This window comes from Ictidomys tridecemlineatus, chromosome 6 (genome assembly GCF_052094955.1).
Source record: "Ictidomys tridecemlineatus isolate mIctTri1 chromosome 6, mIctTri1.hap1, whole genome shotgun sequence".
In the NCBI taxonomy this organism is placed as follows: domain Eukaryota; kingdom Metazoa; phylum Chordata; class Mammalia; order Rodentia; family Sciuridae; genus Ictidomys; species Ictidomys tridecemlineatus.
Window position 1 is genome coordinate 161,712,782 of NC_135482.1, and position 24,337 is coordinate 161,737,118.

The 24,337-nt window shown below is 37.3% G+C and overlaps 1 protein-coding gene across 2 annotated transcripts in view; it reads right to left on the reverse strand.

Moving 5' to 3' along the window:
• The window catches only part of Sucla2 (succinate-CoA ligase ADP-forming subunit beta), a 42,473-nt gene extending 28,768 nt beyond the window's left edge, over window positions 1-13,705 (reverse strand). Inside the window, exons 1-5 of one of the 2 annotated variants that reach the window (XM_078015996.1) lie at window positions 13,552-13,705; window positions 8,761-8,941; window positions 6,040-6,117; window positions 2,894-2,993; window positions 2,573-2,735 (exon numbers count right to left, since the gene is read on the reverse strand). In XM_078015996.1, coding sequence (XP_077872122.1) covers window positions 2,573-2,735; window positions 2,894-2,993; window positions 6,040-6,117; window positions 8,761-8,941; window positions 13,552-13,641 — 612 coding nt within the window. In that variant the 5' untranslated portion in view covers window positions 13,642-13,705. The remainder of the gene's footprint in view (window positions 1-2,572; window positions 2,736-2,893; window positions 2,994-6,039; window positions 6,118-8,760; window positions 8,942-13,551) is intronic. The other variant, XM_005330192.4, reaches the window with a different exon arrangement.
• Window positions 13,706-24,337: the final 10,632 nt, after the last annotated feature.

A 24,337-nucleotide genomic window follows, 5' to 3' on the forward strand; every position in this document is an offset into this window, starting at 1 on the left:
AACAAAAATCAATTATTCCAGTTAAAAAATGGGCAAAAGATCTGAACACACATGCTCAAAAGCAGTGCAAAAGCCAATAAGTCTATGGGAAAAAATCCTCAATATCATTAGTCATAGGGAAATGCAAGCCAAAGCTATAATGAGACACCATCTCACCCAAATTAGAATGGCTATTATCAATCAATCAATAAATAAATAACAAATGCTGACAAAAACATGGAAAAAAAAACATTATCACTGTTGGTAGGAATGTAAATTAGTAAGGCACTATGGAAAACAGTATAGAGGTTCCTCAAAACACTAAAAATGGAACTACCATGTGATCTAGCTATCACACATATATATACAAAGTAAATGAAGTCAGCTCAGTGTAAAAAAAAAGACTCCTACATACCCATGTTTACTGGGGCACTATTGACAATAGTTTGGAAATAAATGCCTGTCTAGAGATGAATAGATAAAGACATAAAGAATGAAATCCTGTCATTTTCAACAAAATGGATGGAACTGAAGGACTTCATGTTAATGCAAAATAAGCCAGACACAGAGAGACAAGTTAACTCATTTTCTCTTACATGTAGAAACCGGAGGGAAAAAAGGAAAAAAAGGGCAACCTGAAAGTAGAAGAGGGATTATTAGGGAATAGAGACTAGGAAAGATATCAGTAGGTGTAGGGGATGGAATTTAGAAGAAATTTAGATGGACATGATAGATACGTAATTATACATGTATGAAAATATCCCAATGAATCCCATTTATATATATAATTAACGTGTTAATAACAATAAGGAAAATCTACTTAAAAATTTAATAATGAACATCAGTATTTATTGTATAGGAAAGATGCCTGTTATATGATAAGTTTAAGAAAAAATGATTAAAAAAATATTTTTTAAAAGTTTTTTCGGGGGGCTGGGGTTGTGGCTCAGTGGTAGAGCACTTGGCTAGCATGTGTGAGGCACTGGGTTCAATCCTTAGCACCGCATACCAATAAATGAATAAAATAAAGGCCCATCAATATTTTATTTTTTAAAAAAGTAGTTTTTTTTTTTACATAAGAAACTATTTTCAGGACCCTCAAAATTTATTATTCTAAATTAAATATAGTAATATTCTACATCAAATTATGAAGACTTCCTCATATGTACCGTTTGTTTCCAAGAAAAGCTAGTTAACAGAGATTCAGCTTATAACACCTGATGAATGCACTCAAGGAGGCAGATAATTATAGTATAAAATGATTATTAATACTCTCTCTAAACACCAGGTCTAGAAAGGATTTTCATTGAGCTTGATGACTATATCCAATGCTAGAATTTTAGTCTCCATAAAGAAAAAATAGCAGGGCTACAGTCATGTTCTTTAAAACTATACTGTTTGCTACTTAATGTCACCTTCAATTTACCAAGTACCAAATCATGTGGTGAAACAGAAACCAAAATATAAAAAATACCAAGAGGTGGAAAAAGAAAAAGATGAAGCCATAGATACACCTTACTAGATTCTTTGCTAGAAATTACGTTCCGTCAACAAAATCTCAGAACCAAAGATGATCCAGAGATGATTTAAGTTGATCTCAGTGAATTAATAATTTGGAAATTCCATATTTATTACAGCAGGGGTTTTCCTATAGTTTAAGTACCAAGGATTGAACCCAGCAGCACTTAACCATTGAGTCACATCCCCAGCCCTTTTTGAAACTTTATTTAGAGACAGGGTGTCACTAAGTTGCTGAGGTTGGCTTTGAACTTGCAATCCTCCAGCCTCAGCCTCCCAAGCCTCTGGGGATTATAGGCGTGTTCCCCCACACCTGGCTTAGTGTTTTTAATCACAATATTATATATCAAATTTTATAGCATTTATCATGCTGTTTTTTAAAATAACATAAATATTATGCTCATGACATAAACAAATGGATTCATGCATAACACTTACTTTTGGTAAAGATATTTCTTTTTTTAATTTTTTATTTTAGTTATATATGACAGTAAAATGCATTTATGGACTTTGATATATTATACATAGATGGAATGTAATTTATCATTTTTCTGAGTGTACATGTTGCAGAATCATATTGGTCATGCAGTCACGTATATACATATAGTATATGTCTATTTCATTCTACTATCTTTCCTATTCCCATATCCTCTCCTCTCCCCTCCCCTCCCTTCACTTCCCTCTTCCTAATCTAAGGTAACATTATTCTTCTCTAGTGCCCCCCCACCTTAGCATCCACATATTAGAGAAAACATTTGGTTTTTGGTTTTCGGGATTTGATTATTTCGCTTAGCATGATATTCTCCAACTCCATCCATTTACTGGCAAATGCCATAATTTCATTCTTCTTTAAAGTTGAATAATATTCCATTGAATATATATACCACATTTTCTTTATCCATTCATCTTTCAAAGGACACCTAGGTTGGTTCCATAGTTTAGCTATTGTGAATTGAGCTGCTATACATATTGATTGCATAATACTTTAAAAATCTAAAAATCTTTCCCATATATTCAATTTTAGAAAAGAATGTCATAAATTTGTCCTAATTGTGTCATGTCTATAGTTACTCACCTGAAATGACCTTTCCATTGTTATTGCAAAGTAGTATTCTCTCCTGGGATATTTTCGCTCACAGACCAAAACTTGATTGCATATTCTGCCCTTTTCTCCTGTTTGCTTGGTAAACAATTTTTTCCCAATCATCTGTGAGGAAACAGCTTTTGCTTCTTCTGGACTAAAATAAAAAAAAGAACTCAAATTCCTTTGTCTTCCAATTGAGACATCACAGCCAAAACCTATCTCATTTAAAATTTAAATCTCAGTTTTTTATCAGCTAAGTTAATCAATCTTTAATAATGATGATTTTTCTTTAAAAAAAAAAATGTGACTTACGAGAAAACTATCTTTACTCCACCTTTAAGGCCACTTTCAAATGTTCCTTTTCCTCTACCACCAGCTAAAACCTGTGCCTTTATTACAACATCTTTTGAACCTAGAAGAAAAACACTCCTATTAGATATCAAGCAGGGAGCCACATGCAAGACACAGTATTTTATTTAATATACACAGCAATAGATGTTAATAGTCTTATTTAGTCATAATATCAAAAAATGAGGCATTCAATGTACACAGATTTTCTTGAATCAAAAAGTATAACATTCATCATCTAAAAGATCCATGACTTTTAAAAAATTAGTCACTCAAATCATTTCTTAAAGTACTATATATTGAAAATAATTTAACCACTCCTTAACATTTCAAACTGCTAGTGCTTTGGAAGGTATTAAAAGTACAAAACTGATACTCAGATGTTTTCTTAATGCCTCCCTGTCTCTCACATGTAAACTTGCTATCCTGAGACAATCTGAACAAATATGACAGACAGGACATTACAAAAATGGGACAGAATTCTTGTAAATCTAGACTTTATCACTGCTCTTACAAAAACTCAGAATTGAAAATTTGGGCCCATAATCCTGCAACGAGAGCAGGATTGTGATTAAAAGCATTTTGTTTAGATAAGATCAATCTTTTCAATAGGCCACATTCTCTATCATTCACAAGTATTTCAACATCCAATATTTATAGGTAAAGATTAGAGGCAATTTAAAAATTTCATTAAAACCAACAATAACTTTCTTATTGAGAAGACAACTAGTAGTCTCAGGGGCTACAGAAAATTAGAGAAATAATGTGTGGGAGGCCAACCTTACAGGTGACTGAGTTACACTCCCCAGCTGGGTGCTGAGGTGTTCAGTCACAGAAATGGGTGTGTCTTGCTACAGCCCCATGGGTGAAGCTATGCTCACCTGTTCCTTTGTAATATAACCTCTTGCCCTGTTTAGGATAGAATCTTCCATGGAAGTGCCTTGTGTGTGTCCCCTTCTCTTACTGTGCCCTTGGGTGTGGCCTACCCAGGTGTCAGTCAACCTGCTGACAGTGGACATCATGAAGACAGACTCAGCCCCCTGAAACCTGACCCCTTGCCTCATTTGAATAGCTTCTCCTCAATAAAAGAGGTCAGCGCGTGCTCTCTCTCTCTCTTTCTGCAGACCCTTAAGGTCAGAGGAGCCGTCACAGCGACCCCAAAGAAAAAGGTATTTGTGTCTCTTGTGTGGTTATTTCGTGCAGCCCAGTTAGACCAGTTTAACTAGAGTGACCCCTGAGCCTTTTAGTCGCGAGAACAGAAACCTGGCAATAATGTCCAAAAAGGAGCAGGCACTATTTATTTTACCTGTTGCTGGTTACCTGCCAAGTCCTGATTTTCTAGTACTTTAAAAATATTCACTTACATCCAAAGAAGATAACTGAAATACAAACAATGTAAACGTAACATAGCCACATTTACATGTGGCGGCACCTGCCTGTAGTATTTTTAAAGACAGTATTGGGATCTAAAAAAAGATCCTGGACCTTGTCTGACTAGAGAGTAGTGCCAAATCTGTAGTGTACTAGAAGACTATAAGCTCACAAGACTGTAAGCAACTTGGAAGGCTGAGGCAGAAGATTCCAAGTCCAAAGCTAGCCTCAGCAACTTAGAGAGAGAGGCCTTAAGTAACTTAGCAAGGCCCTGTCTCAAAAAATAAAAAATATAAAGGGCTGGGGATATTCAACCCCCAATACTGAAAAATAAAAAATAAATGTAATATGGCAATTGGTCATTAAATCAGTGAACTGAACCAAATTCAATCATTCTTAATCATAAAATTGGGAACTTAACATACTGACCTGTTGAGTAAGGAAGCTCTTTTTTCATAAACATTTTATAAGACAAAAGAACTCTTCATCAAAAATGTCAATTTTTTTTATTTAGGAATATAAAGTCTTTAGGGGCAAAAGATGGTTCTTCAAAGTACCTTCTAAAACAGTCCTTCAGTGGGTGGGGGATGTGGCTCAGTGGTAGGTAGAGGGCTTCCCTAGCAAAGGTTCAACCCCTGCAAAAAATAAATAAAACAGCCCTTGATAGCTAAATAAAAGCCTAAAATAAATAAGAATTAATGACAGAATCTCATCAATTGTTAAGGGGAGGATTAGAAGTCAGAGGACAACTAATTAAAACAAATATTGTATTCAACTCCATTAATTCATTCAACAGATTCACGTACATACCAGATACTGTGCTGGAAATGTAAACACAACAATGAGCAAGAGAGGCCTAACAGGCCCTCCTAGAGCTTGTAGTCTTCTGCTTATACTACAGATTTGGCACGACGCTTTAGTCAGACAAGGTCCAAGATCTTTTTTGGATCCCAACACTGTCTTTAAAATATATTCACTATCCATCTTAGCTTTAATCTTTTGAATACTCTTTAAATATTCCTCATAATATAGTCATCTAGCAAAATACTGAAAAGAAAAAAGAAAGCAAAGTTCTGTATTAAGCCATTAAAAATTTCCCTCCAAGCTGACATTCATTAATTTGCACATTTACTAAACTAGAGACTCTAATTACAGCAGAAGCCAAACTATCTTTCTACAGTCAATTCAGAACTCTGCCAAATGCTTTACTGAAATCCTATTTGTGTGAACTAGCAAGTAACTTTGAGAAAGTGATAGTAAATTGCTCTTAACAACTGACCCCAAATTACAAGTCCTTCATTTATCTGCGCTTAACAATTAATCCCTCTAAAAATTCCAGAAATTTCTTAATAATCCTCAAGTTCACCAACTTACATTTTGTGGACTCATATATATGTCTTTTTAAAATTAGCATTAGATTCTTTCTAACCATTCTTCCATTCCTAACCTCTTGCAAGACAATACTTCCCAACTTTTTTATATAATAAGACACACAAAAAATGATAAAATTTATAGGAAATACTGAGGAAGGAGGTCCATCTCAGAAGCCCACTTGTAGAATCTGATGGCCACAGACTCCATGCTACCTCAGCATCTCCTACCACCTACAGGACTGAAAGGAAACAATGGTTTGGCAAATCTGCAATCATTTATGCCCTGTTATATCCTTTGATGACTAGAACTTTTGGTAAAAGTTTTTAATATGGGCTGGGGTTGTGGCTCGGCAATAGAGCACTCACCTAGCACATGCGAGGCCCTGGGTTTGATCCTCAACTCCACATAAAAATAAATAAATAAAACAAAAATATTGTGTCCAACTGTAAATAAAAAATAAATATATAAAAAAGTTTAAAAAAAAGTTTTTAATAAATGAGAATTAGCATTACGTCAGTTTTGCAGTAACTTAAGAAGCCAAAATAATCCTGAAATGGCCAAAAATCAGCATTGGGAATTACTATATAGATCGTTAAAACCATACCACACTCTTGTGCATTTAGATCCCATAATGAGTATCTTCTGATACATAATGGCACACCAAAAATACAAACTGTCCTCAATGTCTTCAAATTAGTTACTAAATATGTCTCTTAAAAAGCAGCACTTTTGCTCCTCAAGATTCAAAGGTCTGGGGGCTGGGGATGTGGCTCAAGTGGTAACACGCTCGCCTGGCATGCGCAGGGCGCTGGGTTCGATCCTCAGCACCACATAAAAAAATAAAATAAAGATGTTGTGTCCACCAAAAACTACAAAATAAATATTAAAAAATTCTCAAAAAAAAAAAGATTTAATGGTCTTCATTATTCAATAATCCCATACCCATACTATAAACATTTTTACAGTATTTTGTGACAAGAACACACTTTCTCAATTAATAAGATATCCCCCTGTTCCAAGGGGCTCAAAATCAGAGCTCCTACCTGCTCCTGTTCCTTACTACTTACAAATCCTGGTCCCAGAGAACTTGCCAGAAATACTCAGTTATAGTTTATCCTGCATGCATTAACTGTTCTTTCTTCTGTGCCTAAGAATTATTAAAGGTTTTTATAAAGAGTAAATAAATCAAAAGACTGGCATCAGAATAAATCCTGTGCATTTTTATGAACAAATTTTTACAAAAATTATTTTTTCTGACAGAACAATAAAATTTGACTAAAGGTAAAACATACAGAAAAGTAGCTAAAGAAAACCAATTATAAGTGATTTGGAAATAGAGAAAGTTTTTACTGACCTCATGATATATAAACCAAGTCCTATTAATATTAACCACACACAAATTCAAACTATAGGTCACCTTCAGTTAACAAAAATTTCACTAACATTAATATGAACTTAAAGCTTTTACTGAAGAAAAAAGAACTTTGTTTCTAAACTGAATAAAAGGGTGATTATTAATCACAATAAAAAATTATAAAAGAAAAATTATGCTTCCATATCAAGGAAATCATGGACAACTCATTCAAAAACAGAGCTTATGTAATAATTTTCTGAAGTTGTATATGCCCTCACTGTTCAGAGAAAATCCCATTCAAGAAACAAATACATACAAATCAAGATGAAAACTTTAAAGTTTAAACATTTCTTAAATTTTCTGTATCTTTATTGAAAAACTAGTAAGAGCAAAGTCTTAACCAAAGCATACTTAAAGCCATATTAATCAAATGTGTTTTCAAGAGAGATTAATTTTGCTAAACTGTGTACATAAGGTGGGATGAAAGGCAGTGCATAACTAGTACATTATTTCATTATTATGTTCTCATGTTAAATGTAAACAACCTTATTTTCTAAAGTCAAAAATTGGCTTTTTAAGAGATTAATACAAGTTCAAAATAACAAAGTTATTAAAGTTTCTGTCATCAATAAAAGAATCTTCTAATATACATAAGTATGTATTTAATTAATTTAATATATATTAATATCTGATTTCCTAAGTGTCAGGCATTCTTCTAGGACTCTGATATATATTAGTGAATGAATAAGACAAAAAAACCCTGCTCTCATGGAGCTTACATTCTAGAATTCAACTACTTTTTTCTCCCATGAGTTCATGTTTTTCACATCAAAAACAAGGAGGAAACCAGGCATGCCTATATTTCCCAGAAACTGGGGCAGGAGAATCACAAGCTTAAAGCCAGCCTGGGCAACTTTTTCAGACACTGCTCAAAATAAAAGGGCTGCGAAGTGGTTCAGTGGTAGAGCACTTGCCTAGCATACATTGAGTCCCTGTGTTCAATACCTAGCTCCACAAAAAATAAATTTTAAAAAGGAGGGCAGGGCTGGAGATGTAGCTCAGTGGTACTGTACTCCTAGGGGGACCCAAGGAGGAATGTACTGGGGCCTCTCTTTATAACCACATAAACAACTAAGATTTTTCCTTCATCATTTCCCTGAAAATCATCACAGCCACCAATCCCTCATGCAACAAAGTAGTAAGCAAAATATTTTTCCCCATAATTATATTCCGACTAAAAACAGGATTTCAACTTCCTAATGCCAACAGAAGTGACTCCTGAAGTCACCAGCACTACAGGAGCTCAAAATTGTTTCATAATAATTTTAGAATTTCAAGTAACATGAAACTCTTCCTTTTAAGTAAATGAAATTTATTTTTTAAATAAAAGCTAAAAGTTGTCATCAAACCAAAAGTAAAGTTCACATCTTTTCAAAATTTCATATCAAAGCTAGTATTGGTGGTACATGCCCATAATCCCAGCAACTCATGAGGCTGAGGCAAGAGCATCACAAGTTTTAGGCAAGGCTCAGTGACTTAGCAAGGTCCTAAGAGGTCCAACTTGGTGAGACCCTGTCTCAAAATAAAAAATAAGTAAGGCTAGGGATGTGGCTCTATGGTTAAGCCACTCCTGGATTCAATCCCTGGTACCAAAAAAAGAAAAAAAAAAATATATCCACTTCAAGGTGGCATAAGTTTTGTTTTGTTTTTTGTTTGTTTTTTAATTTAGTACCTAATTTTTTGGCAATTGCATAAGCTTCATCTGATGACTTTGCCACATATCCTTTGGGAACGGAGACACCAGCTTCTTGCAACAATTCCATACTCATGTATTCATGTAATGAGAGATTCCTTTGCTGTTGCTGCTGTATTTGGAGTCCATGGTTATTAAACAATCCAGAACTTCCCAGAACCTAGAGAAATTAGGAACATATTATATATGACAATGACTGGGCAGTTATTGTTAGAAACACCTTTTGAAATACTTTATTATATAGAGTACTTGGTTCTTCATAAGCATAATAAAACTGTTATATTAAATCATCAACTAGAAAATGGAAAGCTAATCTATTAGCTAATTATCAAACATTATTCTTACAGTTTTAACTATTTCCCCATTATCTCAAGTTCTTATCTTACATTTGAGCTTTACTATCATCTCTAATGACTGGTAATTTTTACCTGAATGGCAAATTCAGCAGATCTAACAACAATTTCATCTTTTACACCAAACCAAAAAATCCTTCCCAACTTTCCCCTCTACCATTTCCCCAGCACCTAACAAATCATCTGGCACTAAATATGTAATGACTGAATGATTTGGTACGATCACTTTTCAAACACTCAAAAACTCAGAAACCTTGGCTTCACTTGTAGTGCATACTGTGGTGTACTGCCCAGATCCTTCCTTCAGGACTAGGCACTTATAGCCATAGCTGCTGGGAGCGCTGACTGCTGACAGCTCTAAGGTAAGTCCTCTCATTGGCAACTCTTTGGCCAAAATCACACCTTCTTCCTACTGGCAGCTTGCATACACTGACATACATCAATAGGAGTAGAGGGAGGAATATAAAGACCTGGCACCTCATTCCAACTAGGGACAATTTAGAATAGCCATCCTGGTTTCAAATCTCCCACAGGAATGGCAGGTCTGTTACAACTGCCTGACAATTCTACTCCCACTAGTCAACTCTCCAACAGGTTTTGATTCAGGAACCACTTTCCAATAAATTTCTTCCACACAACTCTCTACCTCAGTCTTCAAAGCTCAGCACCAATCTGCAACACCATCTTTAAGGTATCCTTCCAAATTATCCCTTACCTAGTACCTCTTTTACAGGACCAGTCCAGGTGTTTGTCCTTCACAATCGGAGTAGAAAAGCTTCCAAGAAGGCCAAGTAAAAACTCTTTGCTTTTCAATCTATGTTGAACATGCATTCATCATATCAAATATTTATTGAGCATCTAGATACTAGAAATAGAGCAGTAAACCAAACTATATAACTCTATCCCTTAAGATTTACATTCTAGTGTGTACATTTAGAATACTGGGGACAGGGACAGACCATAAATAAACATTATGCCAGATGGCAGTAAGAAACAGTAAAAAGAAAATAAAGATGAGGGAGTGCTGTTTTGATACAGGGAAAAGAAAACTAATATTTCCCTGAGTATAGCTGAGTCAGAATTACTCTTACAAAAAGAAGTAGGAAATAGTTTATCTTACTGCCTAAAGAAAAAAGAATATGAGGGTTAGACTTTCAGTTTCCCATATCAGGGCCACAACATGGAAAACCTAAAGAAGGATGACCATCAGCAAGATCTCCATCATCTATTCGTCCCAAAGTCTCCACCAAGGTACAGCCCAGGCTTAACATATCATATAACATGTTGAAACACCTTCATTCTTTTTTCAAACTCCTCAATCCTATCACCTTTGCAAAGCAATATACAGAACAAATTAAGTACTATGCAAGAAGACTACAGTGGAATCACTTTAAGGTTTAGCCACATACTTTCATTATGTCCACACAGAATGCAGTATACTGAAACATGGTTCATATGAAACACACAATATCACAAGAACTGAATTTAAAGAAGTCTAATATAAAGTCTGTTTCTTAGAGTAGGATCATGATCCATTGCATCAAAATTAAATCTGTTTCTAAAAATGCAGATTCCTGGGCCCAGGCCTCATTTAAAAAATTAGAATCTCTGAACTGGGCCTAAGGAAACCTGCATTAGTAACAATTCACTCAGTTGATTCTTAAGGACCCTACAGTATATACCAGCTCATTTATGATTCATTTGGTATGCTAAAATCCTAACTAACATTTCAGCTGGAGAACTCAATTCCTTGATACTGTCACTTCAATATTAAAGGTCAGCACCTCCCAAGCTTTTCTTAACATCTATCTTCTGATCCAGAAATTTCATTCCAGGGTATGTATCACCAGAAATGAGACAGATGTCTACCAAAAGACATATATAAGAATGACCATAGTAAGCTTTTACGAAAGAGACAAAAGGTAAATGACCTGACTGTCCATCAACAAGGGAATGGATAGTTTGTGTTACATTCATATAATAGAATACTAAAGAGCAATAAACAAACAACAAAAAAAGAACTATTGCTCATCTATCAGTAGATTAATCACACAAATATAATATTGAAGGAAAGATGCCAGACACAAAAATACACTCCTATATATCTTTTTATATAGTTCAAAATCAGTCAATAATAATCTATGATGGTAGAAGTTATAATTAGTGGTGACCTTCTGTAGGAGAATATTGATAAAGAGAGGGAACCTAGAAGTTTTCTGAGCTGAAAACATTATATATCTTGATCTGGATTGTGGTTAAAGAGGCAGGGGCAGGGGGCAGCAAGTGAGTACTTAGTATAAGCCTGGCGAAAATGATCATATACTCAAATAGTTTTTGAATATCAGTATAACAGAAAGTGTGCTAAAAACCAAGGGCAACTTGGTCCCAGCCATAGAGTTCACAGATACGTAAACAAAAAACAATAGTAATATATACAGAACGCTCTGTCAGTAGTAGATAAGTTACTGGTTGCACCTAATTAGCTAAATGGATCAGAAGAAAAGATTCCTGCCCCCAGAAAGAAGAGGTTGCTCAACCAGTACAAAGTTACAATTAGATAGTAGGAGTATGTTCTAGTGACTATCACACAGCAGGGTGATTGTGATTAACAACAATGTATTATTTATTTTAAAACAGCTAGAAGAGAGGATTTTTTAATGTTCTTACCACAAAGAAATGAAAAATGTATATGGTGATGGATATGCTACTTACCCTGGTGGGACTTATATTGAATGTGTGTGTGTGTGTATGTGTGTGTGTGTGTGTATATATGTGTATATATATATACTCAAACATATACTCAAACATACACTCAAACATCACACTAAACCCCAAAAATATATAAAATTATGTGCCAACTAAATAGAAAATAAAACTTTAAAAAAATCCCACTGCTAAAAGGTTAACAATTCCTGGTCAAATTCAAGAAAATCTCTTAATTACATGCTCATAACATGGACTATTTCAACAACTATGCAAAAAAAAAAAAAAAAACCAGAATGAGGACTACACAAAATGTTGAAGAGAAATACTAAACTCAATGTGTGACCTTGAACACATTTCCTGGGACTATGCACTGTGTCCCCATTCAAAAATCGAGAGTTTAGACCAATGTCTTTGGAAACTCTAAAGCTAAATATCTTAATGCCAGGGTGGCAACGAAGCAAAGCTGTTATAAAGACAATATATTAGGCATCACCATATGGAGAAACAAAGATTTTTTTAAAGGAATTTCCAAAAGGACAAAGATTATGATTAAAATGAAAACATACTTGTTCTCCAAATCCCTATTATCTACAAACTAAGCAGCACTCTTTAAGATAAAGTTCGAGGCCAAAAAGAAATTTAAAAAAAAAATCACTTCTATTAGGAAACAAACTCATAGAACTCACTACCCCTAAACTGAAAGTACAAATAGCTTGGGGGGGGGGGAAGCCTAAGTCTATTCATTCATGGTATGTCTGAAAAGTTCTTTCAAAAAATAACCTAATACTCTGGAAGTGGTTCATACTCTTCCATCGATCTTGGTGTTAAGTATGGGAAACAATAGGCCAATTTTATTATGTTCCTGCTGTTTTAGAGCAGACTCAAGCACTTTGGCTTCTGAACCAGACAGTTCTGAAATTAAAAGTTCTCAGCTTTCACCTTACCTGCTAGGTTACCTGACCCAAATTACTTGTTCTCTTAGCCACAGTCACAGTATCAACCACGCAGGTCTTACTGTCTCTCTCAGTGCTGCTGAAAAAGCTAATGCGCTTAGTATTAGTAGCACACTATCTGACACACTATGAACACTTAAAAACAAAACAACAAAAGTGGCTACTAAGTTACAGTCTGTCCAGAAATTATGTGATTCAAAAGATTATTTTCCTTCCCCAACTGTTGAACTTCTACTAACCAACAGAACAATAATATCAATACTTCGGGGAGGGCAACTCGGCAGTCACTGCTGGTCGTCTTCAGTCTCTCCCATCTGTGACAGCTCCCCAGAGACACAGAGTACACTTGAAGGGCATTCCCCCACACACACCCAAAGAGGGGCCACAGAGGCGTCGGCCCGCCGCCCGGGACGGGGAGTGGCGGCAGAAACTACCCCGGCCCCTTCACTTCCATTCCGAGCCCGCCCACTCCCCCACGGTCTCCTCAGAAAGTACCGGAGCGGCAGAGGCGGGACCTCCTAGCCGACCGAGGGCTGGAGACAAGCGACGCCAACATGGGCCTGCTCGCAGTCCTGGCTAGCAGCACTCCCGGGCAAGCCGCCCACGGGCCCGCCTGGGCACCCAGGAAATGTCATCGCCAGCGAAGTGACCCCGAGCCGGGCCCTGGGTCCCCTCATATTCCGGCCACAGGGCCACGAGTCCCACCTCGCCCTTTCTCCTGTCGACCCCTGAGGTGAAAGCGGTCTAGGCAGCAATACCTGGGCGGCGGCCCGAAGCGCCGTCCGGGGCCGGTGGCTCCTAAGGGCGGCGGCGGCCAACAGCCGGCTGTAGAACATGGAGGCCGCCATTTCTGAGTTCGACTGGGTACCCTGGCTCCTAACGCAGGCGCAAAGGCGCGCTGCGGCCCGAGGCGCTCGCTGCCCCGCCCACCACGCGTCGGAGGCGGGGCCTCGGGTTAACTGCTGCAGCCAGGCTTCCAGTGCCTGGGAAAAGCAGTGTCTTCCCTGCTCAAATTAAGCTGGATTTGACCTGCGCAAAGCTAGCTTTGACCTTTGGAACTTTCACTGCAGCCTCTTATTAAACGTGAAGCCTGAAGGCGAGGTGAACGTTTCCTAACGAATGGCAGTGAAAAGATGACCAGCGTCGCTACTTGGGCGACCTTAACTTCGAGCCTCGGTTGCATCTTCCGTAAAATGGGGTTCATTCAAGGAATGATTACTGAATGTCTGCTTTGTGTTAAACACCGCGCTGATGCTGTTAGAATAGTTAGGGAGGGGGGAAAAAACAGCTTTTCTGACGTTCGGGAAGAAGAAATGGAGTACTAGTTACCAAAGCTGAGGGCACAGTGAAATCAGCTGGAAAGCCTTTTACAAATATAACCCCCGCTTAGGGGAGTGAGGACACTTGTGTTTCTGGGAGTTCTTTTTTATTATTATTATTTTAATTTATTTTCATGTGGTGCTGAGGATCGAAATCAGTGCCTCACAAATGCTAGGCGAGCGATCTACCGCTGACCCACAACCCCAGCCCTTTCTGGGAGTTTTCTAGGTGACTCTGACGCACATAGGGCTTCCCAATAAAATCTGCCCCCTGGAATAAAGACGCGTGCTCAACACCTGTTCTGCTTTCACCATCATGGAGCTTTAAAATGTATAAAACCGATTTCAGTGGTCGCCTATCCACTGCTTTTTGCAGCTCCTAAAATCTCTGCATTCTTAAACTTCATAAAGACAGGACCTCCTTATAGACATTTTAGTTCCATTGGTGCTAGTAGAGGACTGGTCTCAAGGTTTCTTTCATCACCAATAGATATTCTGTGCTGTTAGAAACAGGGAAAGGGGAGAAACGGCATTGGTAATTCAAACATCTCTTGCTTCACCTTCCTACTCCTCATTATAATCAAATAAGGTTTGGAAAATCTGGTTGAAAGGAGGGCAGGAACCTATCAATTTCTGCTGGAAGCACATATCCCATCATATATAAAGAGGTCGTACTTACTGTCAAGCCAGCTCTCTTTTTTAATTGGTAATAAAGACAGCAGTTGAGTCATCACATAGGACCACACAACCAACCATCTGAGTCCAAAAGCAGGTATTTTAAGGACAAGTAGTTAAACCCAGAATAAAGTTCTGGACATCATGATACTATCTATAAATGAAATATTTGGGAATCAACCTAATAAAAGAGATGAAAGACCTCTACAATAAAACTACAGAAACTAAAGAAAGAAATTGAAGAAGACTATCTTAGAAGATGGAAAGATATCTCATGCTCTTGGATAGGCAGAATTAACATTGTGAAAAAGGCCATAGTATCAAAAGTGTTATACAGATTTAATACAATTTCTATTAAAATCCCAATGGCATTCTTTATAGAAATAGAAAAAACAGTCATGAAATTCATTTGGAAAAATAAGAATAGCCAAAGCAATCCTTAACAAGGAAAGTAAAGCAGGAGGCATCACAATACCAGAACTTAAATTATACTACAGAGCCATAGTAACAAAAATGGCAAAATATTGGCACCAAAACAGATGCATAGACCAATGGTACAGAATAGAAGGCACAGAGACAAATCCACATAAATACAGTTATCTCATACTAGACAAAGGCACTGAAAACACATATTGGAGAAAAGATAGCCTTTACAACAAATGGTGCTGGGAAAACTGGAAATCCATATGTAGCAAAATGAAATTAAATCTCTATCTCTTAGCCTGCACAAAAATCAACACAAAGTGGATCAAGGACTTAGGCACTAGAACAGAGACTCTACACCTAATAGAAAAAAAAGTGAAACCAAACCTCCACCATGTTGGCTTAGGAACTGAATTTCTGAACAAGACCCATAAAGGTCAATAAAATCAATAGTCAATAAATGGGATGGATTCAAATTAATAAGCTTCTTCTCAGCAAAGGAAACGATCATAATGTGAAGAGAGAGCCTACAGAATGGGAGAAAAATATTTACCTCATGCACCTCAGATAGAGCAGTAATCTCCAGGATATATAAAGAACTCAAAAACTTAACACCAAAAACATAAATAACCTAATCAATAAATGGGCTAAGGAACTGAACAGACACTTCACAGAAGAAGAAATACAATTGATCCAAAAAATTATGAAAAAAATGTTCAAAATCTTTAGCAATTACAGAAATGCAAATCAAAACTGAGATTTCATCTCACTCCAGTCAGAATGACAATTATCAAAAATACAAGCAACAATAAATGTTGGCAAGCACATGGGGGAAAAGGTTCACTCATACATTGCTGGTGGGACTGCAAATTGGTGCAACCACTTTGGAAAGCAATATGGAGATTCCTCAGAAAACTTGGAATGGATCCACAATTTCACCTAACTATCCCACTCCTCAGTTTATGCCCAAAGAACTTAAAATCAGCATACTACAGTAATACAGCCACATCAATGTTTATAGAAGCTCAATCACTCTAGCTGAACTATGGAACCAACCTAGGTACCCTTCAATAGATGAATGAATAAAGAAAATGTGGTATATATACACAATGGACTATTACTCAGCCTTAAAGAAGAATGAAATTATGGCATTAGCCAGTAAATGGATTGAGCTAGAGAACATCTTACTAAGCGAAATAAGTCAATCCCAAAGAAACAAGAGCTGAATGTTTTCTCTGATATACAGATACTAATTCACAATTGGAGGTAGGTATAGAAGAATAGAGGTACTTTGGATTAGACAGAGGAGAATGAAGGGAGGGATAGTAGAATTAATCAGACATTATTATCTTATGTACATGTATGATTACATGACTGGTGTAATTCTCCATCAGCTACAACCAGAAGAATGAGAAGTTATACCCTATTTAGGTGTGATGTGTCATGTATAAATACTTAGAACAAATTTTTTTAAAAACAGAATTCAAGGGCCAGGGTTGTGGCTCAGCGGTAGAGCACTTGCCTAGCATGTGCGCGCCCTGGGTTCGATCCTCAGCACCACATAAAAATAAAGGTATTGTGTCCAACTACAACTAAAAAATAAATACTTTAAAAAAATTCTTTAAAAAAATCAAGAAGGTAAAATGATGATGAGCCTCCCACCTGCTAACCTTGTTATATTTTTAGGCAATCTGGAACTGGGGGACATTATGTTAAGTGAAACAAGCCAGACTCAGAAAGACAAGTACACTATGTTCTCTCTGGTAAATGGAAGCTTAAAAAGTTCACTCGAAAGCAAAATAGTGATTACTAGCAAGTAGGGGAGTGGAGTATGGAAAACAAGAGATTGGATTTGATCTGTGCACGAAGTATCATGTATGGAAATATCACAGTGAGTCCCATTAATATGTACAGTTACTGTGTGTTAATATAAAAATTAACACAGAAGCTTTACACAGAAGCTACTTTTTCACAGCAAAAACTTGCAATTCTTATACATAATGATCTTAGAAATTAGTAGTGGAAGTACAGGACAGCAGAATATAATGAGTGCATTAGATACTGAGTTGTTTTTTTTTTTTTTTTTTTGGTGTGGGGAGCTGCAAGGAAGAAGAGAAAATTAGTTGTTCTCCAAGTACAATGGAATTCCTGCCTTTGACCTTTCTCTATATTTGCTTTCACTAGGAAAGTAAGGGCACAGAGTTCTGCTTGCAGGAAAAAAGAGAAAAGAAATTTCCTGAGGGGGGAGAAGATTTTAATATCCCCCCAATCCTTTAAATCATTTTAAATTTTTATACCCTCCACATTTTGATGACCAGAGACAAAGCCTTAGCTGATATGTTTTACTGTTAACTTTAGAATTAATAATACAAAGTGCTGTAGAAACACCACCACAAGATTTGCTTACCCAAACTTCTACTTAGGGCCAAGATGAATAATAGCATTTATTGAACACTTAGTCACATTCTTACATAAATATTCTGAGTTAGTCCTGACAACAATCCTACATTTTACAGAAGGAAAAATAGAGGTTTAGAAACAATACATAATTTTCCTAGTAACACAATTTTTATTTTGCTTACTTCCCAATTCAGCATGATAGGAAGAAAATTTGAGATTATAATTGAGATTCATGCCTATCTTTTTCATTTTTTGCCCCTTATCTTTCATGCCATTTAATTAATAATATTCACCACCTAAAGGAAAGAATGATAGAGGATAGGTTTGAAGTTGCAAATAAACATATTGTACTTTGAATTGCAAGAGACTGGACTTTGAGTTTCAAAAAGTGCAAGTCCACAAGGATTCAGACACCAGGAAAAATTATGTGTCAGAAATAGAATTGGAATTACCTCACCCCTAGGGAGAATGGGGAGAGGAGAATAAGAAGGGAAGCAAGAAACTTAGTGATGTTTCCTCAAGAAGGATGCCTGTGCTGTGTATTCCCAAGAGCCACTGTGTCTAGGACTAAGGGCAAGTCCACCCCTAGAGAGATTTGGGAATCTAGAGCAAAGAGCACTGAAGGGATACTCAAGATCTCAAAATGTCTTGAGCACAGGGAAGAAATGAAAACCTAGTAGGTGGGTGTTTCCTTGTAGATGAAGCTAAATCATATTGCTGGGATTTATGCCTACTCAACAGAGTGGGGAGGCCTAGGCTTTCAGTGCTCTTAAGAGCAGTGGAGATAAGTTTGATGCTTCCACAAGTAAAAATATGGATTATACCTGTAATGAACAATGACCCAGAGTAGATGATAAGGGGGATATGTCAATAGACACCACCTTAGATAATTAAACCAAGGGCTAGATGTTTCCTTTGATCTATTGAAACATATTTCCCAGATCTAAGGTGTAAGGAAAGAGAACAGATCCTGATTTAACAGACATTAAGTTTTTGGCAATTGGTATAAGAAGGATTAATGCTAGAGTTCAAATTCAGATGTAGAAAAATAAGCCATATTTCTCATACAGGTGAACATATAGAATGAACTTGGTAACATTGCATCACTGGTTCTCAACTCTGACTATATCCAAGAATCACCTGGAAAGCTTATTAAAAAATACCTTTGGGCTGGGGTTGTGACTCAGTGGTAGAGCACTTACCTAGCATGTGTGAGGCACTGGGTTCGATTCTCCACACCACGTGTAAATAAACAAAATAAAGGTCCATTGACAACTGAAAAAATTTTTTTAAATATCTTTGCTTGGGCCCCATCACCAAGGATTATAATTTAGTTGCCTGTTGTGGGACCTATGGTAGTATTTTATAAATGTTTCCCTAGTATTTCTAATGAGTACTCAGAATGACAACCACTCTTGTCCTGCTCTTTCTATTATCCTCTCCATCTCATTGGAAGGGAGCAGTCAGTAGGAGAAGAGGAAGCCACCATGGATGAGCACTGGATTTAAAGTCCTTAGATCTAGATTTGACTTCCAGCTCTGCTCCATGTTAGCTGTGCAGTCTTAAGTAAGTCACTTACCCTCCGAGTTTCAGGTTCCACATTCGCTGTAAAGGATGAATTAGCTGCTGTAACAAATTGCACATGATGATTTAAAAAGCACAGAAATTCATTCTCTTACAGCTATGGATTCTGGATAGTGAATCCAAACTCATTATCACTGGTCCAGTTCAAGGTGTCAGCAGGGCCATGCTTCCTCTGGAAGCCCTAAGGAAGATCAGTTCCTTGCCTTTTCCTGTTCCCTGTGGCTACTGGCATGCCTTAGCTTATGATTGCTTTACTCCATCTCTGTTTCCTTGTCAAACAAATCTCCTTTGGTTGCCCTTTTATAAGGATACATGTGATTGCACTTAGGTACACCATAATCCAATATAGTGTCCCTATTTCAAGATCCTTAATTTAATAACATCTATAAACTCCTTTTCTGACATAGAAGATAACATTCACAGGTTCCAGGCATTATGACCTGGACATGCTTCAGAAGGCCATTATTAGTCTGCAACAGTGGGGCTAATAATGAATATCCTGTCCACCTTGCAGGGTCATAGTTAGAAACAAGTAAGATATTAAAGCACCTTAAAATGTTATGCAATTTGTAATCATTATTACCGCTTTTTTGTGTGACTCAGATTTAAATACCTAATGAATTACGTGTGCTGGACCCCTGGCAGTCCTGGAACTTCACTTCTGCAGTTCCAGAACATCCCCCCTGAGGCAGAGCCAGGTCTATCCCAGTTCTATACTGTCATTTGTGAAAATGAAAAGCAGCCAGGCACAGTGGCACACACCTATAATGCTAGCGGCTCCGGAGGCTGAGACGGGAGGATTGAGAGTTCAAAGCCAGCCTCAGCAAAAGCAAGGTGCTAAGCAACTCAGTGAGACTCTGTGTCTCTAAATAAGGTATAAAATAGGGCTGGGGATGTGGCTCAGTGGTTGAGTGCCCCTGAGTTCAATCCCTGGTACACCCCTCCCCCCAAAAAAAAGAGGCAAAAATGAGCTAAGGATGTGGTTCCATGATTAAGTACCCCTGGGTTTAATTCCTGGTACCAAAAAAAAGCAAGAAAATTAAAAGTGAGTGGTCACCAGCACAGTGGTGTACACCTACAATAAGAGGACTTGGGAGGCTGAGGCAAAAGGATTGCCCGGCTCAGCAACTTGATGAGACCTTATGTCAAAATTTAAAAAAAAGGTCTGGGGATGTAGCTGAGTCATAGAGTTTCCATGAATTGAATCCTCAGTAGCAGTAAATAATACATAATCAAGAGATCATTTTCTCAAGACATTTACTCCTAGCTGTCGGAAAATTGACAAAAATGTGTTCTACAGTCTCAAAAGCATAGTGTAAAAGGAATTGAGCAAATAAGGAAATATATTACTAGTGGGAGCCAGGTTTCTACCAGAGGAGGGAGTTACAAATATGGAAAGAACAAAATTAGAATGAACACTATGAAGTTATTCAGGAATTGAACTTTAGTGTAAATTCATGGTCTTCAATATGTAGAAATAGGGATACACATAAATATAGATATATTAGGGCTCTCCAAAGAAAAAGAACCAATAGGATGTGTATATAGAGAGATTTATTTTAAGGAATTTCTCATGATATTTGGGAGGTGGGCAAACCCCAAATCTGCAAGGCAGGCTAGCAGGGATCCAAGGAAGAGCCAACATTGCATTTGAAGTTGAAAGGCCATCAAGATGAAGAATACCCTCTGGCTCAGGAGAGGTCTTACGGAGGGCCATCTGCTTTACTCAGAGTCCACCAACACATATATAAATCTCATTCAGAAACACCTTCATAGAAACATTCAGAATAATGTTTGACCAAATATTTGAGTACTGTGCTCTAGTCAGGTTGACACAAAAAATTAATCATCACAGGTAAAAATGTGTGTGTATGTGTATGCACGCATGTGTGCGCTTAGTATGCTGAAAGGCCCTGGGAACAGAAACATTCAATAACAATAAAGCATACCTAGTTTCCTGTTCTTGAATTCCCTTTATATGTGTTGGTTTGGGCTTTTTGTTTTTCTGTATGTTTTGTAGTGCTAGGGATGAAATTCTGGGCCTCACGCATGCTAGGCAAACACTCTACCACTGATCCACACCCCCATCCTAGATCTTGAATTCTAATAGCTTTCTCCACTGAATGGAACCAGAACTTTCTGGAGAAATAGTTGATTACAGGATTTGGCAGGAAAATTATAAGATAAGCCTGGAAGATAAGCTTGGCAGAGCACTTGCCTAGCATGTGTGAGGCACTGGGTTCAATTCTCAGCACCATGTATCAAAAATAAAATAAAGGTCTATTGACAACTAAAAAATATATTTTTTTTAAAAAAGATAAGCCTGGAATATTTTGTTGAGACAAAAAATAAAAATGTACTCAAAGAATGACAGGAATGTGTAACAAATATTTAGAAGTCAATTTGAAAGAGCTCCCATTGGCCAATTATGAGACAATTTGCGCAAGATAGTAAATAAATGTAGGGAAGACAGAGTAGCTATATTTTTTCTATTACTTTTTCTTAGTACAATTAAACACTGTAGTAGACATTATATATTAAATAAACACATGATGCCTCTGACAGGAACAGGGAAGCTGGTAAGGTAGGAACCTATGGAACCAAGGAACTACATGGTATTGAGTTCCCTGTTTTCTCTTTGCCTTATAGTTCCCAAAATAGGTGCTCAGGGATCCAGCAAACTGAAAATACTATCTGGGTATAGAAAAAGAAGCCCCAAACATTCTTCTCTTTTGGTGAGGGACTAGGAAAAATGCAGCCCAGCAAGACTGCTCTACTCTGGCCCAACATCACAGATAAAACTACTGTCCCATCTCAATGATCAATAGGATCCAAGGGGAGCCAAGAATTCCAACTCCACAGGCTGAAGGAGGTACTCCAACATCCCATGGAGTGTGGCCATCAGAGAACTCTGAGAATCTTATTCCCCGTGACTAGTAAAGAACTCCCTTCCTCCTACAATGTCAGTGGAGGCCACGTAGAAAGCCTGGACTTCTGTTCCAACCCATCAACAAGGTACTTCTCCCCTTCTGAGGAGGCCAATGGAGAGACGAGGTTTTCACCATTCTAGCCATCCTTACTATAGTGTCAGTAGAAACTGTAATTCTCATACCTGTCCAGCAGTAATGAGAAACCCACAAGTATACCTTCGGTATACTTGTGAACCAAAAAGTGAACCTGTACTTCTACCTCTACCTAGAAGTGCCTAGACAATATTTCTCCCTTTCCCTGCCAGAGCAGTGTCAGAAGCAGCCAGCTAAAATTGAAGGGTTAAATAAGATAAAAATCTCCTAACATAATACAAAACATCCAGATTTCAATAGAAAAATCTCTCATTACACCAATAACTAGAAGGATCTCAAACTGGGACAAAACACACACACACACAAAATAAAGCCAGGTGTAGTGTCATACACGTGTAATCCCAGCAGATCCAAAGGCTGAGGCAGGAGGTTTGCTGGTTCAAAGCCAGCCTCAGCACGTGGCAAGGCCCTAAGCAACTCAGGGAGAACTTGACTCTAAATATTTTTTTTAAATAGGGATGGGGAAGTGGATCAGAGGTTAAGTATCCCTGAGTTCAATCCCTGGTACAAGAAAAAAAAGACAATTAATAGATGTAGCCAGGTGGGGGTATATATACACTGTAATCTCAGTAACTCAGGAGGCTGAGGCAGAAGGTTCATAAATTCAAGATCAGCCTCAGTAATTTAGCAAGACCTTCCGCAACTAAGTGAGACCCTATCTCAAAATTTAAAAAAATAAAAAGGACTAGGGATGTAGCTCAGTGATAAAGTGCCTCTGGTTCAATCCCCAGCACCAAAGAAAGAAAAGGAAAAATAAATAGATGCAAACACTGAAATGACAGTTTTAGAATTATTGGACAAAAATTTTAAAGCAGCCAAAATTAAGATGCTTCAGGCAATTATAAACATGCTTGAGACAGCTGAAGAAAATTCTCAGCAAAAATATACAAGTAGGAACTAGGTAGAAATTCTAGAAATGCATCCAGACTGGAAAAAAAAATTAAAGTGTCTATCATGTTACAGGTGACATTATGGTCAACGATTCTACCCAAATCTTCTTGAATTAATAAGTGAATTCAGCAAGATCTCAGGATATTTTTTTAATCAATTTTATTTCTGTGTACTAGCAACAAACATGTGGACACATATTAAAAATATAGCTGGGCATGGTGGTGCTTGTCTGTAATCCCAGAGACTGTGGAGACTGAGGCAAGAAGAATAACAAGTTTAAAGCCAGCCTGGGCAACTTAGAAAGACCCTGTCTGAAAAATAAAAAATAAAGGGCTAGGAATATAGCTCAGTGGTAGAATGTCCCTGGGTTCAATCCCAGTACCACAAAAAAAAGATAAATTAAATTAAATATATCATTTGCAATTGCTCCAAAATGAAATGTATAATAAAATATTTAGTACTTGTGTGTTCAAAACTACATGAGAACAATTAAAGAAATACTAAGGAAATAAAAAAGGTAAATAAGTGCAGAGGTAGAACATGTTCATAAATTGGAAGACTTGACATAGTAAAAACATAAATTCTCACTAAGTCAATATAGAGATTTAACATCATTCCTATCAGAATCCAAGCAAGACTTTTTTTGTACACATAGATGAGAGTATTCTGAAATGTATATGGAAGAATAGAGGCAAAGAAACTAGAATATTGTTTTAGTCAGCTTTTTTTCATTGCTGTAACCAAAAAATCTGACAAGAACAATTATAGGAGGAAAAGTTTATTTGGGAGGCTCATGTTTCAGAAGTCTCAGTCTATAGATGGCTGACTCCATTTATCAGGGCCAGAGGGTGAGGCATGGCAGAAGAGTGTGGCAGAAGAAAGCAGCGCAGGACATGGAACAGGTAGAAGAGAGAGATTCCTCTCACCATGAACAAAACATAACCCCAAAGGCACATCCCCAGCAACCCACCTCCTCCAGCCACACTCACCTGCCTACAGCTACCACCTAGTTAATACCTAGGAGGAGATTAAAACCCTGATTAGATTAAAGCTCTCATAACCCAATTATTTCACTTCTGAACTTTCTTGCATTGTCTCATACATAAGCTTTTGGGGACACTAATATGGAACCTTAACAAATACCTAAAGCAATTTTGAAACAGGTGCAG